This window comes from Aricia agestis, chromosome 9, assembly GCF_905147365.1.
Source record: "Aricia agestis chromosome 9, ilAriAges1.1, whole genome shotgun sequence".
In the NCBI taxonomy this organism is placed as follows: Eukaryota; Metazoa; Arthropoda; class Insecta; order Lepidoptera; family Lycaenidae; genus Aricia; species Aricia agestis.
In genome coordinates, this window is record NC_056414.1 from 8,878,596 (window position 1) to 8,899,522 (window position 20,927).

Below are 20,927 nucleotides of genomic sequence, written 5' to 3' on the forward strand. Positions count from 1 at the left end.
TAAGTTCCATTTTGTTTTTTTAATGTAACAATATATAATGGAGCATATTGCCACTCTTATCTATGACTTAAAATATAATTATTTCTTGCTTTTGGCAGATAGTCCATTGAAATGTTACAATTTAAGGGTCAATTTAGAGAACGCAATTTTATTTATGGCGGCTGGGGGACAAGAGTGGAGACCCCACAAACTTGAGGTTAAGCTTCTATTGACCCCCCTACATGTCCCAAAAATAAAATTGCGTCCTCTAGTAAATGCAAAGCTCATATGTAACATTTCAATGGACTAAGACAATTAAATACAACATAGCACATTTTTTTACTAGGTATTTGACAGTCTTCAATCAATTAAATAATGTTAACAACTTAATTAAACTACATTAACAAAGTGAATAGATAATAATTAATAAGTATACATTGCCAACAAATCCTTAAATTAACATCCACTAGGCATTGGTTTTATATTGGCAATGGAGCTGAGTCTTCGAGTCCTTCTAGGTAGTCTCCCCGTCATCGTATTCTCAATTTGCTCCAAGCTTTTACCGCGTGTCTCAGGAACACATACGACAACGAAAAACAAGCCGATGAAACAAATACAGCCAAATAACCAAAATGTTCCTGCCGGTCCAATACCGCTTATTATATTGCTGAACGTTTTCGTAACAATGAATGAGCAAAGCCAATTAAATGCTGTGATTATAGATGCCGCTTCTCCTCTCACTTTGGACGGTAGTATTTCACCCATCATTAGCCACGGAATCGGCCCAAACGCTAAAGAAAACCCCAGTAAATAGATCATCAGACTAGTCAACGGCAGCCATCCTAAGCTTTCGACATCTAAATGCATGCTATCTCTTACGTAAAAGAAAGCCCCTAATATCACTAGAGTAACAGTCATAGTTACTGACGATATGTACAGTAGTATTTTTCGACCTGTCCTGTCAATGAGAGCCGTAGCTATGAAGGTGGACAGAAAATTTACTACACCTACTATGATCGTGGATAGATGCTTGTCGACGGAACTGCCGGACATGGCAAATATTTTTACAGTGTAAAAAATTACAGCGTTTATACCCGAAAGCTGTTGAAACGCCATCAAACCTAGGCATATCAATATCGATTTCAAATAAGTCATCTGAAAAAGTTCTCTAACTGATGTCAACTTTTCAGACTCCGCGTTACAAAGAGCGATGTCTCTCATTTCGTTGTCTATTTTCGCGTTCCTTCCCCGCAGCCACTGCAGGGCTCTTCTGGCTTCCTCCGTCCGGCCTCGCGACAGGTACCAGCGGGGGGTTTCAGGGATTACAAACATCATAAGCATGAATGGTATCGGTAGGGCAGCTCCTAGGTAGGCCAGCTCCGACCAGTCCAAATACTTTCCGGCTAAATAGCATAACAGTATGCCAATATTGCCGATTGCCGTCGGGAATAGCCCCAGCGTCCCCCGTACCTCCGGCTGGATAGTTTCTCCGAGATATACAGGAAAAGCCAACGAGCCTATTCCAACGCAGAGCCCGCAAATGGCTCGCCCAGCCAAAACCAAATGTACTACTTTCGCGGTCGCTATCAGCATCCAGCCGACGAAAAAGGGGATCGCGGTGAAGAGTATCGTTCGCTTCCTTCCAATGTAATCCACCAGCTGGCCCCCGATTATTCCGCCTGCTAGCCCTGCGAGCGGCATCAGACCTCCAACCCAGCTTGCCTGTAAAATCACGGCAGGCATTTTAATGTCTGAGAAGTTACTACAAATAGGGATGATGACAAGGTCAAAGATTAGCGAATTTTGTTAATAAAATAAAGAAATCATGGTGAAAAATAAGTGTTCCCAAAATTTCAGCTCGATAGCATTTTTATTTTTTTTGTTATGCGCCTTCAAAGTTGGATAATCAAGTCGATTTTTTTTTTCAATTAAATTTCTTAATATTTGTATACCATTCGATAACTTATGCAGTTAAAAGCAACTTTTGTTATGAAACCACTTTCATAAACGCAATATTTAATATACCTGTCAAACAAAGTTCTCTCCCGATGCGTACAAACTACGAAAGAGTGACGTCAGTCTTTCGTAGCACTTTGTATGGAGCGTTTCGGGCAGGTCTATTTTATGAGATGTTTGAATTGTCATATCTTGGTGAATTTTTAAGCTATCAGAGTCATTCTTTCAGCGATGTTTCTATTTTTTAATTGTCTTTCAATTACCAATAAGAAAAAAAATAGTCATCAAGCCTATTGAAAGCTGCAATATTAAACTTTCTTATGTAGACGATAAACGTGAGTATTTATTGAAAATACTTGGTGACACCCGCAACTCTTCTCTTATCGGATCTTAATCGGATCAGCAGTCTAAGTGTGAAGACGATACGTTCAAGCAGACAGGCAGGCACACTTTCAAATTTATAATATTAGCATTTTGTGAGTACGTACTTCTTCATCGGAGACGGAAATGCGCGTGCTGTTCTGCATGGTGACGAGGGCTGGTGAGGTGTAGGCGGAGGAGTAGCCCACTATCATGGACCCCAGGGACACCGCAACTGCTGCCAACACCTAAGTAAATGTTCCAAGTAATTAAAAACGTATTCGCTTTTAAAGCAATCAGCATCCAGTTAAATTAATTGTAATGAGTGATGAAGGTCCTTCAAAAAATAATAGTGCCAGTAATGAACTAAGAATTCAAAATTTTGAAGTAAGTATTATAAATTCTCACTTCTGTATTTTTTATTTGAGGGTTCTAAACGAAATACAAATTCGGAGTTTGGATTTCGTAAATTAATGGTGAAACTTTTAATCATCTTCTTAAGTTTTGCAGCACTTAAGAAACTATGCGTAGTCGCAGCTGCCCCGTAGTAGTTAGTTCTCGTATTTGAACGATACAAATGTATTGCGACCAATTTAGGCAATCATAGGCAATTGCTGTCTTGTTATCATGATTAATTTTATGATATATGCTGATTTTTATTTGAAAAATAAAAGTTTCGTTACATCATGAATATTTTCCAGGCTTTCACACATTTTCGGATATTAAACGTTTTATTTTTAATTTAAAATATTCTTAACTTGCCAATGAAAATGAAATTCATTCTACCATAATGTAAGTTAATTGGTTGTAGAAATTAAAATTTTAATTATCGTCCCACAACTACGGATAAGTTGTAAAACATATTAGAGTGAACCAATAATTTTAAGAATGATCTCTACCTTTTAGACTATTTAACCGTTAGAGTAAGTATTAAAGAGACAATAAGACTTAGAATTAGAGACGTTAGAGTCCAACGGCCTTCAACTTAACCAAAATAATGTTTTACAAAGGCTTGTACCATGTCTCCTTAGTTATTTGGATCTATGGACTTGAAAATTTTAATTAAGTATTTGTGCAAATTAGATCTAAATGATCGGATGATATGGACTTGAAAAATTTGATTATTTGTGCAAACGTTTTTATCTTAAGGCTAGATTAGTAAGTACTTAATTAAGTTTAGTTAAGTAGTTTATACATGACCTCTAAGGTCAATTTAGCGTAAGGGATGGTTGGGCAAAAAGGCATCGTTCTGAGGTCAATATAAATTGAACGCAAAACACAAATAAATCAATTTACATTCAAAATTACTACACATTCCAAACAGTACTAGACGTAGAAAAATCATAATTGAAATATGTTGGTTCCATCTCAAGATTTCACGCTATAAAAATATTTCAGTCATAAAAAAACAAAATATCACCCACCTGAGAAAAAGTATACTTGGGTTTTTCATATTCACTGTCCCTAGCAACAATACTGTAATGCGTGTCCGCTCTCATTAAAATCTTCATGATGAATTAAATATACGAACATAAATTATTAAAAAAAAATGTAAAAAAATAAGTTCTGAAATTCACAATCACTGCCACTGAACGTCCACTGAACCAAGTTGTCGCTGAACAATTGAAGAAATGAGCCCCGTGGCATGACCGTAACGATTTATAGGAGCACAAATTGATTGACAAAGTAAATCAAACTAGACTGTTTCGGAAACGTTTTCCAAAACTTTTGTATATTGTCACCGTAAGATTGTAACAAAACTAAGTAATAATACTTTAGAGTGTACACTGTACAGTATGAGTCCTCTGCATAGAGTTGACTGTGAACGAAATGAAAGAGTAACTTTTTTTACTTTTCTATGGCAAAATTCCTGACGCTCGGGCACTTGCCCACACTAATACCAAAAACAAAAGTTCTTTCAGCGCTGGTACTTTCACGCTGAACTCAATATAAGGGACACATACAAATCCTAAAGTATTATCACTAAGTTTTGTTACAGCCTGTATAATAACTAAAGAAAACTCAGTTAAAGTTAAAGTCAAACAAGTAAAGCTCTGCCATTTTATACCTAATTCTATTCCTTCAAATATATTTCATAATAAACGTACGTAAGTATGTTTAGGTAAATGTGAGCTATTATATCATAATATCTAACATTATCTTAAATGAACATTATTCTAAACTTGTAACCTAGTCATTACTACGAGGGCTGCTATTTATGTATCCGGAATTAAAAAAAGAAACAAACATATATCATTTAATATGGTTTTATTGCTTTTCAAAATATTCGCCGCGATGATCGACACACTTTTGCATACGCTGGAACCAATTTTCATAGCACTTTTTCCATTCTGATTGAGGTATCTCCAAAACGTGCATTTTGAACGCATCAACAGCCTCTTCGCGGCTCGAAAAACGTTGACCACGTAATTTGTTCTTCGCGTATGGAAATAAAAAGAAATCGTTAGGTGCCAAATCAGGGCTGTACGGCGGATGACCAGTCAATTCGATCTTTTGACCCTCCAAAAACTGAGTTGTTTCAGCTGAGGTGTGACAGCTAGCATTGTCGTGATGTAATATGATTCTGCGTTGTCGGTTGTCCTTTCTTATTTCTTCAAAGACTTCTGGTAAACAAATGGTCGTATACCATTCAGAATTAACCGTTTTACGATTCTCTAATGGCACTGTAGCCACATGTCCATTAATTTCAAAAAAACAGGCGACCATTTGCTTCAAAGTACTTTTTGCACGAGTAACTTTTGTTGGTTTCGGCTCATCTTGGAACACCCACACCGTTGACTGTTGTTTAGTTTCGGGGTTATATGCATAGATCCAAGATTCATCACCTGTGTAGATATTATAAACGGCTTTTGACGTACCACGGTTGTATTTTTTTATCATTTTTTTGCACCAATCGACACGAGCCCGTTTTTGATCGATTGTCAAGTTGTGCGGAATCCAACGCGAACATATTTTTTTTACAGCCAAATGTTCGTGTAATATCTTATGTATGCTCGTCATACTTATGCCTAAGGACGCCTCTATCTCGCGATATGTAACATGACGATCACGCATTATTAGTTCCCGCACAGCATCTATATTTTGTGGGACAACAGCTGTTTTTGGGCGACCTTCTTTATTTTCATCCGTGAGCATAGACCGCCCACGATTAAACTCACTGTACCAGTGATAAACAGTGGTTTTTGATGGTGCTTCATCTCCAAAAGTTGCGGTGAGTTGAATAAAGCACTGTTGTTGATTTAGCCCACGCTGAAAATCGTAGTAAATCATTGCACGAAAATGTTCACGCGTTAAATCCATGGCAAATGAAGACATGCAATTTTCAAAATGACGCCACAATGGAAAAATAATTGACAGTCACATGAAACAAAATGTATTCTTCAACCAAAGAGTTCTATTTTCAAATGTTGTAATTACTTTTTAAATATTGTTCTTGTAAGTGGCCAGTTCCGGATACATAAATAGCAGCCCTCGTAACATAATATTACTGTTAACAAACGTCGTAAAAGATAGTTATGTTTGTCGTAAAAGTTGAAACGATAACAACTGTGCATATGAGTTGATCAAGTCTCAACACATTGCACATGTGCAATTTTTTATTTCAGGACTTTTCCATTGTTGGAAAATATATACCCAGTAAAAGTTATAATGTCACTTTACCAATAAAAGTAACAACGAAAAGTAATATTACTATTTACTATTCCTTAGGGTGGGTTGCTTAACTTACTTTAACTATAACTTTAACTTTAACCTTAACAAAATGTCAAATGAACTGTCAAATCCCTAGTAAAAGTCCATAATGGACGCCATATTTGACAATAACCTTAACCTTAACTATAACTGCGCCTCTGGTGCAACCCACCCTAGATCTGAAATGAACAAAAGCAAAATTTTAAATAAGAATTGCGTAATATGTTGAGATTTGATCAAATTCAAGTGTGCTAATTGTAAACCCAATGTTCTTAATCCTACTTTATTTTACCCTTCCCCAAACTGAGATTTTATTCAGGGTATATTTTATGTTCAGAATCCATGCTAACATGTTTTTGCGTCTATAAATAATAATACTCTGGTACGAGCTGTGATTAAAGAATAAATCCACATTGATGTGAATACAAGACATAAATTATTGCATCCGCAAAAGAGAACCGAGCGGCGAGCGCCTACGTGCAATTTTCTGCTTCATACGTTGCAAATTGCAATGTTGCCTTAGATTGTTATTATTGTTCTTGTTCGAATGCAATATTGATAAGTAAACAATGAAATTATTCATATTTTCTTTTTTTAGGGTTCCTTACCCAAAGGGTGAAAACGGGACCCTGAGACTTCGATGTCTGTCCGTCTGTATGTCTGTCTCCAGGCTGTATCTCAAAAACCGCTATAGCTAGACTTCTAAAATTTTCACAGATTGTGTATATATGTTGCCGCTTTAACAACAAATACTAAAAACAAAATAAAATTAATATTTAAGGTGGGGCTCCCATACAAGTTACAACAAACGTGATTTTTTTTTACCTTTTTTACTCGATATCAATAATGGCAACAGGTAGGCACTTGATATTTAATTATTTACATAAAAGCCTTAATATTTTTACTTCAATAACTAATCTTATATCTTTAAACGAGCAATTCTTGTATATATATATATATATATGTAATGCAGTGCAATCGTTTACCACCACAGAATCCACAAAGTGTAAATTAGAAATGGTTACAAAACATACAATATCGCCAAGAACCAAGTTCCGATCCCTCACAGTCCGTCGCCTAGCAACCGTCATCCGACTGTGTTGCCTACTCGCTACATCTACTCGCTACATCCTCCCCCTCTATCCCGAACCTGACGTCCCCGCGTTTGGGATAGGATCCTTACGTGGCCGCCCACGTTTACGCTTGTCCCTTAGAGGAGCTTGGATGGGACCAACAAATGGGGTGAGAAGTGACGCGTGATACTTGCCTAAGGAGGTGCCATTACTGATACTACCCAACTCATAGGTATTTATTATTTTGTTTATTTTATAAGGGCTATTCCTCTTTGGTACAAAATAAGTTTGACCTTTATCCGTCCATAGTCTACGACGGATTGGATCTTCGGATTTAATGTCTTCTAATATTTTCCTAATATGCGGATCTTTTACCTGATTCTCCCCCTGCATTAAAGCCGCTCCCAAACCGTATCCACTGCTGTCCGCGATCGGCTCGGGACTGATAAGGAAATAAGACTTAACAAAATCAAAAGTCTGATCCGGTTTATCCCTAAAATACCATACATCGTGCGGAATGTCGAGGATAATATTAGCCTCTTTAACAAATTTACGTCCTAACAACGTCCTAGTTGAGGCTCCTGGTAAGACAAGCAGGTCCTCAATAATTGCATCGCGATTTCCAATAGTTACTTTTACATCAGCGGTAAGTACTCTTCTTTTACTATGCGTTCCATCAGCCAATCCTATTGTGCGCTCTGTCTCCTTAAATCGAACACCCTGTTCAACTAACACGGAGTACAGCTTAGTACTAGCTATAGAATGAGTTGCGCCGGTATCAATAATAGCCACTCCTTCGCGATTTGCAACATTAATACATACGGTAGGAAGTGATGTCGCATCAATATCATAAGCCTCGGATTCCTTTACATTGGAATTATTTATTATAAAAGCGGCTTTGTCGTCGCCGTCGCAATAAACATTACTCGAAAGTAAATTGCAAGGGCGATTATTATGATTCAAAAATATATCGTGCTCGACTTGGCGGAGGCACTGCCGTGCCCCCAGATTTTGTGAGTTTGAACTCACACTATTCTCGCTCGGGACCGTACTTAAAGAAGTATTTGGCAAATCGATATCGCAAGAAAAAGTGTTGAAATCAGCTGGTTTCGAATCAGCTCTCTGTGTGTTCGAACAGACTTTACATTTCGACTTTACTACTCCTTGCTGGCCACATCCATAACACCTTAAAGTACTAGAAATATCATTAGACTCTGACTTACCGATGTTCTCGCTTTTACCTTGCAGGTTGCGGCAATTGTCAATAATATGGCCATACAATTTACAATACGCGCAACGTATCCGATTACGTTTCGATAATTGATTCGAGTTTGGCGTGAGAACCGAATTCATAGTAGGGGCCGAACGTGTAGTAACTCTTTCGTGCGCGGGTAAATCTACGATTTTAGCCGGGGTCGTGGGCACGGGCGAGAGGGAAGGGATTACAATAGATAACCTATTGGTTTCCGCGATCGCGTCCTCTACGGCTCGCAATTTCTCTATGAAGTTGTCCATAGAAGTTACATCATCTCGCGACAGTCTTTTACGAATACGCCTATGCAATAACCCGTAAACCATATCGATCTGCATCGCATCCGGAACCTTAAAGGGTAGCTTCACTACTAGGGCACGCAGTCTCGACACGAATACGTCGGCACGTTCAGTCTCACACTGTTCAGTTCGGAAAACCTCTCTGAAGATCTTGTACGGTGGCAGCTGGGTGCCGTACATGCCTCGCAGCCGCGCGACGGCGTCCGCCCATGTTGAGACGTTGTCCTTGATGCCGCGCCAGAAGAGAGCCGCGTCGTCCTCCAGCAGCATGCTCAGGCCGCGTAGCGCGTGCTGTTCACTGACGTCTGCGCATTCCTTATATACCTCCACGGCGTCCAAGAAGGCCTCCAGTTTCTCGGCGTCGCGTGATTTCCCGTTGAACCGCGCGGTGCATTTAGTGAAATTGCCCGGCGGGGCGGCGACTGCAGCAGGGGCAGTCGAGCTTCTCTGCATTGAGGTCGCCGTGTTAGGGGTGAAAGCTTCGAAATTGCCGGATGGGTCATACCGTGGGAGGGCTCGGAGTGTTTCCAGGAGGGCTCTGTTGGTCTCCTCCTGCGTACGCTGCGATTGCATCATCATTTCTAACATCGCCGACATCACTCGTTCTGTCGAGGTGGTGGTAGATGCTCCAGCAGCCGCGGTGGATGTAGGCGGGGTGGGCCGCGGGTCGGCGAAAACCATCGTCTCGTTCCCGGGCTCTCCGTCGTCGCTTGCTTGCTGTGTCTCCTCTTCACTCTCGTAACGGGGATGTCGGCGTGTGTTTCGTGGCATTTTCGATACCAGTTCGGCTAGCGGCTAGCTAAACAGTTCACGGAGCACTGGGATTGGGTCTGTTATTTCTTTGAAAAAAAAATATAGCCCCACGTTGGGCGCCAGTGTAATGCAGTGCAATCGTTTACTACCACAGAATCCACAAAGTGTAAATTAGAAATGGTTACAAAACATACAATATCGCCAAGAACCAAGTTCCGATCCCTCACAGTCTGTCGCCTAGCAACCGTCACCCGACTGTGTTGCCTACTCGCTACATCTACTCGCTACATATATATATATATATATATATATATATATATATATATATATATATATATATATATATATATATATATATATATATATATATATATATATATATATATATGGCAGCGGCGAGGCGAGCACTTTCAGCGCTGCCATTCCGGTGTAGCGCGGCCCTAAGAGGGGTACCACTTACCAGGGTTTTAAAAAGTTTTTAAATTTGACACCAATTTTGTTGACATCGCGCGCTATAAACTGAAGTCCACGCGGACGAAGTTGCGGGCAACAGCTAGTAGTAAATATATTAAATATTGTAGAACTGTAAACTAAAATTGAGGGTTATTTATTTATTTATTCTTTATGCACAAAGTTACAAAGACACATTTAAAATCAGTTATTGATAATGAGGGAATTAATTTAAATCTCCTCAATGTTTTGACCTTTGCCGTTACTCAGAACTCAAGATATAAGAGACCATAATGATAGGGATGTAGGTTAAAACTAGTCAAGCGAAATTCTTCTAAATAATTAAAAAGGCCTAAAATAATTTAAAAATAAAACACAACATAAAAATCACTTATTTCTTATATTTTAATAATAAAAATAACAAAAATAAACATGCAGCCCGTAATATACGGACTTACATAAATAAGTATTAATTTGTTTAATAATCCACGGATTAACTCCGCTAAGTACTAAATATATTATAACTATGTTACTCACTTTGTCATGATCAACATTACTAAGTAAGATACAGATCAATATTTTGTCTAAATAAAACTAAATTTGTATCTTGAAAAGTACTGGACCAATGATATAACACAGATTAGTATATCATTAATGCTACACAAATATTCTTAATCGGTACAGCTAAAGGAACCATCGATTTACTTAACCATATAATAATTAATCTATAGATAACATAATTTACCATATTTACACTATAATAATTAATAACTAGAGAATCCAAAGTCAGTCTTCATCACACACGATGACAACATCGTGTTACACAACCCTAATCCTTCTCACTAAATCACAATAGATAATATCTATATCTATCTTTATCTAAGCTCTGGAATGGATTGTAATTTTCCTCGACCCACCCGTTAGTTTTTTCTCAATTTCCTCCAAACTCTTGCCTCGAGTCTCGGGGACGAAGAATATTACAAACAATAACCCTGCCATACAAATGACTGAAAACATCCAAAATGTGCCTGACATTTTTAGCATCTTTACAATTTCATGGAACGAAAACGTTACAAGGAAAGTGCAGGTCCAGTTCAAGCCAGTAGCCAAGGATGCTGCGTTTCCTCTAATCTTTGATGGTAAAATTTCACCCAACATCAGCCAAGGAATTGGTCCAAATCCGATAGAGAATCCCAGTACATATACGACCAGACACAACAAAGGCAACCATCCGTAGCTACTGACATCAACATTTAAGTCTCTAAGGTAGAAATATGATCCCAATGTAACTAAAGTAACAATCATAGATACCGAGGAAATATACAACAACATTTTTCTGCCCAAACGGTCAATTATGGCTGTAGCCAGGAACGTAGAAATGAAGTTCACAACTCCAATGATGATTCCGCACAGATTCTTGTCAACGGTGCTTCCTGACATTTCGAAAATGTTTCCAGCATAGAATATAACTGCATTGATACCGCTGAACTGTTGGAAAATCATAAGACCGAGGGAGATGAGAATAGCCGGGGCGTATTTTCTCGAGAACAATTGCCTCAGTCCATTGCTTCCCGCCATGTTTGACTCGGTCTGAGTGCGGGTGAGGTCGCGCATTTCCTTGTCGATATTGTTGTTTCTTCCTCTGAGCCATTGCAAAGATTTGTGAGCATCTTGGACACGATCTTTGGTCACGTACCATCTGGGTGTTTCGGGTGTCAAGAGCATCAATAGGAAGAAGGGCACAGAAAGCGCTGCACCGAAGAATGCGAGATGCGTCCAGTCGAGGAAGTATCCGATGAAGTAGGCTAGAAGAATACCCGTGTTACCGAACGCTGTTGGCAGGAGTCCCAGAGCGCCTCTGACTTCCGGTTGAATTACTTCCCCCAGGTATACTGGGAAAGCGAGACTTCCGACTCCAACGCATACTCCACATAAGGCTCGTCCAGCAAGTACCATGTAGACATTAACTGCGCTGCCAATGAGAGCCCAGCCGACGAAAAACGGTACAGCAGTAGCCATGATTGTCAGTTTCCGTCCAAAACCTTCTATGAGAGGTCCCCCCGCTATGCCGCCGACGAGCGCTGCTAACGGCATCAAACCGCCTATCCAGCTGCTCTGTAAATAAAAAATGGTAAATGAGTTTACGTTTGCAAAAATCTTGACGCGATTATCATAATATTAATATCACTCGCGTTTTTCTTGTTCCAAAATAAAACTCTTTATTAAAGACTGGGGCCCGTCCCGGCTTCGCACGGGTTGATATAAGATCAGTACACGGCACAGTAGTTTTTGAATTTATTCATTACAAACATACATACAAATATACAAATCATTCCTCTTAATAATAGTAGTGTAGTTTTGATATTTTAATACGAAAAACTATTTAAAATCAAAAATACACACGATTATAAAACAATACAATGATATTTACCTCGCTTGTGGTAATAGTAAGTGTAGCGTTCATCTTCGGTAGAGCGGGTGAGGTGTAGCCCGATGAAAATCCGACGATAAGAGAACCCATGGACACTGCTATTGCCGCCAGGAACTGAAACAATATATGAATAAAACTTAGCGACATTTTTAAATACTTTTTATTTTTATGAATTTTAAACTATGTAGAGCGCGAGCGGAGTTTTTAAACTTCAGAAAATTATCTAAACTTTATTTGCGAACTTTGAATCTGGAATCTCTTTTTCTTTCAAGACCGAATCCTTTAAAACAAAATGCAAAATTATAATTATTAAAACATACTTCCGAATCGGATGTGGGCATATTACAACGCAGTTTTACAGTTAACTTTTATATTCGTTTTTATCGCGAGGGGTAGAAACGTTATCACTTAAACCTGAACGCAAAAGCTCTGAAGTTCAGTGGGCGTTCCAATCTTTTTATGTACAAGCCCATGCTATGTATACATACACCTACGTTGGCTGTTTAACCCCATAAGTGCGACTGTATACACAGAAATAACCAGCGATGGCTTTACTTAAGGATACTCTTTCAATATTTTCTTAAACTTGGAAGGTTTCTTCCTACATTAGAGTATGAAAATTTTAAAATACCCTAATATATTTTTGCTATCTGCATCTACTGAGTTTTAGATATATGTATTTTATGATCAATAGAAAAAAATACACACCTGAGTCCAAAGGTATATCCTCTTGGTTGTTGCTCCATACGGGGTTGCATCACCATTTATACTGTAATCACCCTTCGTCTTAGCACCGTCGGTGCTAAGCTGCTTCACGTATGGCACGGAGTTTCGGAGATTTTCATTCTTTATCTCCATCTCCATCTTGTATTTGAACTCGTTGCCCAAACTTATTTGACGTAGCTGTTGGAAGTGAAGACGGGTCTTCTCGAAGGAGTCCTGCTCGTCCTCGCTGCTGCTCTCCGTGGATACGTTTTCTGGGATAGTGGCGTAGTTCGGGACCAAGGTGCCCTGGGAGCCGCACGATGTCGCCAGAGACGTGCAAGTGGTCGAAGCTGAGAGTGTAGGTCTCGAAGGGACTCGGTAATACTTTGATCTCGATCGGTGCAGTCGTTCCTCGTCCGCCTGCCCGCGACGCCCAGTCTCGCTTCCACCCTGGAGAAAATAAATACACTTTATTGCCTCTGAACGAATAATCTTAAAAATGTTATTGTTTGGATGCGAATTGCCCCGTATGTAATTAATCGAGTGGTCAGTTGCCTAGTTTTGAGACAGAACTGCTAAAACATCCGCAAGCGAGTTACATTTATTATATCCGCTATCTTATGTGCGTAACTTATATTGATAAGCTTGTGAACTTAAGAGGCTGAGGTCAGACAGAGAAAACACTGCTTATTGACCACTTCCAACGGTCATACGACCAGAGCATGCTTCTGATAACCTAATGACTTGCACACAATGCATAATATTATGTCCTAACCCGGTTCCACCGTTTATCCTTCTGGAAGAAGGCATTTGAACAAATAACAAATACGTCTCTTTTGCCATGATTAAGCTTTCCAAGTAAACAATATAAAGAGTCGCGCTCTTCTGTTTATATCGATCAGATATTATCATACTGCTGTCAAGTAGTTTTAATGGTGTTTATAAACATTTGCCTCTATGTGTGAACTTGGATTGGTAAATATTTTGAGAATCTGATTTATTCCTATTGCTTATAAGTTATAAATAACTTCAGGTCAATTATTAAGCTTTATACTATTATGTTTCTGAATAATAAAGGTTTGTATACCTCAAATAATTTACAAGGATTTTGTTATAGTTAATATTATGGATATCTGATATACATTTTAGAAAAACTTTGGAAACTTAATATTCTTAATCCGTTCTCATTACCTGATGGTTATTAAACGTATTATATGTCTTCATCTCGTCCTCCTTTTGTGGATCAGATTTATTTGTTTGCATTAAAATATATTTTATTTATTTTTGATTTTATGTTTACACTTCTGTCACATTTTTGTGCTTTCTTTGACGTTGCGTGCTTACTGAATTTTGTGTGGAATAGTTTGAATATAATATAGACAACAAATAAACACCTATGTCAATATTGATTGTCGATAGTTTAATTAGTTGTCCACAATAATTAATAAATATTTTACTGTAATGTGTACATTATACGCGGAATAATTAATAGTTTTCCTTTACATAATTACTGAGAATTCTTGTGACGACAATGAACTTCGTTGGTCCGGGTTAGAGCTGATAATAATCAGATGTCTACAGAGATGTATATAAACAAAAGCATATGACACCAATACTTATTTCATGGCCATCAAGCGATGATAACGCTTGTCGACCCAGAATGCTTTCAGTATGAAAATTGCTGTTTTTGTCGATATTCAAAATGAAATCTACAATTTCTACAATAATTATTATTAGGTACTCTTTTCATTTTAAGAGAATTGAGTTTGTTTTTCTGGTCGTAGCTCAGTCAACAAAGTAGTTGTAGAATGCGTGAGCCACGAATGCGATACCTAAGCAATTTCTGCAGGAACTTATTCAGGATGGTTAAGGACCAAAACATGCTAAAAGTCCTGATGTCTAGGAGGTGAGCCGGAGGGGGGGGGGGGGGCGACAAAGGTGTCAATTTTTGGTTTTTCACCAATAACTAAAAAACGATGCGTTGTAGCAAAAAGTATTATTTGATGAAATTAAAACTTAGTAAAGCTTTTTTTAATTTTCACTTTTCCTGAGCGTGTAGTTCGAAAACGGATGAGAATTTGGAAAAACTGTATAGAATCTAATTTATAGATTTATAGAGAATTTAATAAGCTTTAATGCATAGTTTTTTAGTTATTGTCGAAAAAACAAAAATTTAGACCTTCCCCCCCCCCCCCCCCCCCCTCCCTCCGGCTCACCTCCTAGACGTCAGGACTTTTAGTATGTTTTGTCCTTAATCACCCTAAATAAGTTCCAGCAGAAATCGCTTAGGTCCCGCTCACGCACTCTATTCCCTCTTTAGCTTAATATCTAATTAAAATAACAATGAGCCACATTATTCCATCATATTTTGCCTTTTCTCTTGCTTGTATATTATTGGTATTTAATATTATCGTTATCGTTTGACAAACATTTTTAACATTTTGATTAAACTTGGAATTTGATAACAGCTTTTGAAATAAGCTCTTTTAAAATTGCAAAAAGCTTTTGCTTTTCTAGCTCCTAATTTTTCTTCAATTTTTGTTTACAAAAATTGTGTAAGTACTTTGTTACTTCGTCTATTTCTATATATTATCAATTATCATGTTTACTTTTATCTTCAAAGTTTATAAAGTTAAATTATTCATTAAGCGCCATCTATTGTAGCTTTATCGAATTACTTTGACAACTAGTAAACAAAACACTTCATCGGCATTTTATTAACTGACAGCCCACGCGATGGAGCCACTATCGCCATTTCAAGTTTGAAAATGCAAATCAAAGTAAACTAGGTAGCGCGCAGCGGAAACGTTAAAGCATGTTAAATATTTACATACCTATAATATGTTATATTACAAGTACAGTTCCAATTACTTGAAGGTAATGCACTAGCTCAATGTTAATGAAAGTGTTGAATATTAAAAGACATGTTTTAAATAGGTATGTAGATATTTTTGTTCCTTAATACTTATGTAATTGGGCAATTTCATAAATATACTTCACGAGTTTAAACTTTCGGCCTTGCATTGACGTTAGTTAATTATGGGCGCGTATTAATTAAGACGTTGACTTTAACAGCCAGTTATATGGCTTTATATTTTGTTTCTAATTTACTTTTTTTTCATTATTATATTTTTTTATTTTATTTTTATGTGTTGCTGTGTCGTTGCCGGGCAACGGGCGATCGACCCACTCCCGGTGCGCGCACGTAAGTTTCCCAGCCAATGGAAACGAATTTTCTCGACTGCGTATATGTTTTGACGGTCACCCAGAAATTTCGGCAGTGCACCCGACCCATATGTTTACCAACAAAAAAAATCTAACTGATATAAACTATGTAAATTGTTGAATTGACTTACCATTTCGGTGGACAGCTGCTTGAGGTAGCCCATGATCTTCCCCACCGCGTTGGGATTATTCTTATTAAAACTCATCTTGATCACTTTATAAGTCCGTTTTCAGTCGTCAAGGAACGTCGAAGTGGTAGAGTCTTATACGAGTAACACTTTGAGTATCAGTTTCTCTCCTGTACTCCAATTGTTCCTTAAAATCCAGATTCGCGAATTTCAGCTAAGTAAATCGCACATCACTCGTGTTTCAGTTTGTAAAGAACGATATCGCGGGAACAGCTGCGAATCGATTTAACACACCACTCGAACGTACGAAGCGTGTTATACGACTGTTATTTAGTAATGTCTCAATGTTCATTCAACAGTTTCTATTTCGCGCCGGTAACCCGCAAGGGTACACAACATTCAATTTTTTCACGTCGCTACAACTTAAATGTTGGCAGCTCGGATTCAAGTTATCTATTGAAACTTGCAGATGGCAGCGCAGTGTTTTATAGGAAGTTTGTAATGCGCCGTCGACCGCCCCTCCCCCGCCGCCCGCGGCCGGCGTCGAGCGCGCCTGTGTGCGTGTCGTCGCGCCTGTGCTTGTGTGTGTAACGCACACGAAAACTCGAAGCCTACACCTGAATTCTTAACTGGCTGAGGCCTGAGTACGATTCCTCGTATGCGGTAGATAAGATTTTGCGATGTAGAGCAAACACTCTTTTCGGTAATTTTCTTAATTTTCATATAAGTAGGGTCACGTTTTCTAATTCAATCAATAAATCAAATAATTCCATATCTGATTGTTACTTAATTCTTGTTATTTGTGTATTTAAAACTTCCATTTAGATTCGACGAAGATAAGATTTTAGAACGTATCCAAGATATCCAGTCATCGGACTAGATAAACTATTAGGTAGTTAAATAACTGAAACAATGTCGTAATTAGTACATGTACTCAGACTCACTTTTGCAGAAACCTGAAAAAATACCACACCATAAGTATTCGTTTCAAAAATTTTCGGCAAATATTAAAAATAACAATAATATTTACAATAATATATTTGCTTCTAAATGAATAAAAAATATTTCATTTCGTGACTATACCATTATTATTTCTTTATTTATAAAAATAATTGCAAACTCCACAGTCCACACTCTACAATAATTATTTATATTATTATTGATTGGTGTACGTTTTTAGTTTTAACTTTATTCAGCCAAAAAAGTCAGGAATATAAAATTAAAAAAGAGATGATATTTGTACTTTTCAATGAGTGTTTAAACATATTGTAATTATTGTTGTGTTTCAGAGTTCACTATAGAATCGAGCACAATATTCTAAAATATCAAAGTTTGTATTAAAGTGCATTTAAAGTAAACCACAATAAAAATAAATTTGAAATATGATTTTGAAATTCAAACCCTCGTTGACTCATAAAGTAACATAATATATTTTATTTGTAATAACGTTATGTTTTTGCTGAAAAACTGAAAAAAGTTGTCACGTGAAGGAAAAGGTATAATAAATTATTATATTATAATACCTTATTATTCAACATGTGTGTACAATTTAATTAAAATGAATAAAATGTAGACTGTAGAGTATAACAGAAAATATATAAAACTGTATAGTCCAGGTGAACTGATAAAAAATACTAATATGGTTTATGTTTAGTACAGTGTTGTGAATAGGTATGAGCCATGAGATAATTAGTTTATTACTAGTATTTTAAATTTTATCTTTTTAAAAATTTAAAATTGATAGACTTTAAATTTTTTAAAAGATAAAATATATAGGAGGTACCTATTTAACCAATTGAATTTTATATTAAATAGTATTAATATAATTTTTATAATAGTTGGATTTCTTAAATGTAGAGCTCATTAGTCACGACTCAGGATGTCTGTACGTGACTTTTGAAATGTAGAGTTTGTAGGCTAATTCCTGAAGATTAGAGAAAGATACGACTTTCCAGTTTACAGCCGCTCTACTTGGCCAGTAATATTTTCGCGAGTGACGCAAAGTACCTCGTGATAACATCATTGTTTGCTGTTTAGTACGCATCACTGACGCTAATTTAAGCGTCTAGGTATTTCATTATGTAGGTGGAATGTCGAGTCACTATTTTATGTTATTTTTGATGCCAAAAGACTAGTAAAACTCGAAACCTAAAAATTAAATTACAATCTTATATATCTTATATATAAAATTCTCGTGTCACAATGTTAGGCCGCGCACTCCTCCGAAACGGCTTTACTGATTTTAACCAAATTTTATATGCATATTCAGTGGGTCTGAGAATCGGCTGCTGGGTACTTTTTATATTGATAAGTGCATTTGTTGAACAAATAAATTATTACAACTCGAGACTGACGGCGACCATTGTTTGTGCGACGTGATAGCGATGGACGTTGCCATGGTGACATACTTATTTAGTCACTTCAATAAAATAATACGGGCGAAATACTTTACATGGCAAAGAAACTTTTGCTGGGACAGCTAGTCATCAATAAAATTAAATACAAAAATGTAGAGTTTCTGAATTTTTTTGATTTTGGTAACAAACATTTTCAGGAACTCTATATATTAACCAACTAACATTTTGTTTACTCATTACTACGTTGTACGTGTGCTGAAAACGCACTGAAATTACACCCAAAAGTGCTACTAAGATTATAAGCCTGTTTTATATAAATACATAATATTTGGTAGAGTTCTGTAACTCAAACGGGTATGTGCTTTTCAGCATATTATGCAAAACAGTCGTAAGAAATCACGTACATCAACATAATACATAATAACATGGTATTACGCTGAATCATGTCCTTTTGAAGACGATTAGAACGACACACCTCTTTGTAATTATCATCATCAATAAATGACGTTGACCTAAAAAGTGCTGATTATGATCTATGATGAATTTGACGTGGGAGAGCCATGCTTCGGCACGAATGGGCCGGCTCGACCGGAGAAATACCAGGGGCTCACAGAAAACCGGCGTGAAACAGCGCTTGCGCTGTGTTTCGTCGAGTGAGTGAGTTTACCGGAGGCCCAATCCTCTACCCTTTTCCCTTCCTCCCCTCCCCTATTCCCTTCCCTACCCTCCCCTATTCCTGCAGCTCTTCTGATGCTGCGACTGTCCATGGGCGACGGAAGTTGCTTTCCATCAGGTGACCCGTTGGTCGTTTGCCCCCTTATTACATAAAAAAAATACGTTTTTCGTTCTCAGTTGCCTACTTTTGTACTAATATGGTTCTCACCTTTCAGGAGGAGTATTTTTGAGACCCTGATATCTTACGTAGGTGTGCACACTTGACTCATGGACTTTCATCCAACATCCTCATAACAGTCAAAGAAAAAGTTTTCCTTTTAAATTTCAGGTTTTTTTTTACTGACAAAGCTTTTCTTACTACATACATAAATTATCTTATATCTCTGCTATTACATGTTTTATACGTTACCTTGGTAGATGGCGTATGGCGACCTACAGCCTACTGTTCTATCCCATTTGACTAAACAATTTATCTGGAGGGCGTGAGGCGACGTCATACTAACGCATACGTATTGGCTCGCACGTCCGTCCCGGCCTCCATTCTATTACTCAATACTAGGGATGTCAAAAATATAAAAGTTATTTTAGTAAAACTTTTACTATTACTAAACTATGGGTATAATTCCTGTGATTATAAAAATAATTTAGAGTTTAAGATGCAGTGTTAATATTTTAGTTGTCTTTAGTAACTGCTGTAAACCTGTGGTGTGCAAGAATCTTGCCGATTTCAAGCCTAATTCGTTGCCAATATCCAAAATAAACTCGGTATTTCCTATGACGTATCCGTGAGTCACATAAAGGCTATATGTAGATGGGAAAATTTATTTATAGCTAAAGTTTTATAATACCCGTGTATGTCTGTGTTCTTTTTTAGAAGTCGTTACCTCAGAGGTTAAATATTCAAACCCCGTAGTCCTTGATGGTTCACTGTAAATGTTCTGTAAAGTGACTAATTTTCTGCGACCTTACCGCTATGGAAAAGTAGAAGCGTTCTTAATGGATTTTACCTCGAAAAGTTTTAATAATGCATGTAATTGATGGGGACTCGAATTATCGAACAAATACCGTGTTGGTACTTGGTATTAAGTTACTTACTTGCTATTGACCATTAGTACTGTAAACAAACTTAACATTTGGGTAGCTAATCTTATATCTTTAAACGAGCAATTCTTGTATATATATATATATATATATATATATATATATATATATATATATATATATATATATATATATATATATATATATATATATATATATATATATATATATATATATATATATATATATATATATATATATATATATATATATATATATATATATATATGGAATCTCGGAATCGTCTCCAACGATTTTCATGAAATTTAGTTTATAGGGGGTTTCGGGGCCGATAAATCGATCTAGCTAGGAATCATTTCTAGAAAATGTCATTTTCATCGGATACCGAGCGAAGCTCGGTCAAACAGCTAGTATTTACCTTAATAATGATAAAGGACGTACTTTAACATACTTTTATACTATTTCACGCTACTTGCTGTCACTTTTACGAAAGCAATATTAGGAGTCCACA

The 20,927-nt window shown here is 37.2% G+C and overlaps 3 protein-coding genes across 3 annotated transcripts in view; 1 reads left to right on the forward strand and 2 right to left on the reverse strand.

Annotated features, from left to right (window-relative positions):
• The window catches only part of LOC121730042 (RING-box protein 2), a 37,598-nt gene that overhangs the window by 1,231 nt on the left and 15,440 nt on the right, over positions 1 to 20,927 (forward strand). The gene's annotated exons all lie outside the window — the stretch shown is intronic.
• Positions 238 to 3,935, reverse strand: LOC121730041 (facilitated trehalose transporter Tret1-like). The gene is made up of 3 exons (XM_042118824.1): positions 3,720 to 3,935; positions 2,424 to 2,543; positions 238 to 1,701 (listed from the first exon to the last, which is right to left on the reverse strand). The coding sequence occupies exons 1-3, from the start codon at positions 3,804 to 3,806 to the stop codon at positions 436 to 438; spliced, it is 1,473 nt and encodes a 490-aa protein (XP_041974758.1). The 5' UTR covers positions 3,807 to 3,935; the 3' UTR covers positions 238 to 435.
• LOC121730040 (facilitated trehalose transporter Tret1-like) lies at positions 10,215 to 16,782 on the reverse strand. Its single transcript, XM_042118823.1, has 4 exons — positions 16,326 to 16,782; positions 12,973 to 13,419; positions 12,265 to 12,378; positions 10,215 to 11,948 (listed from the first exon to the last, which is right to left on the reverse strand). The coding sequence occupies exons 1-4, from the start codon at positions 16,398 to 16,400 to the stop codon at positions 10,713 to 10,715; spliced, it is 1,872 nt and encodes a 623-aa protein (XP_041974757.1). The 5' UTR covers positions 16,401 to 16,782; the 3' UTR covers positions 10,215 to 10,712.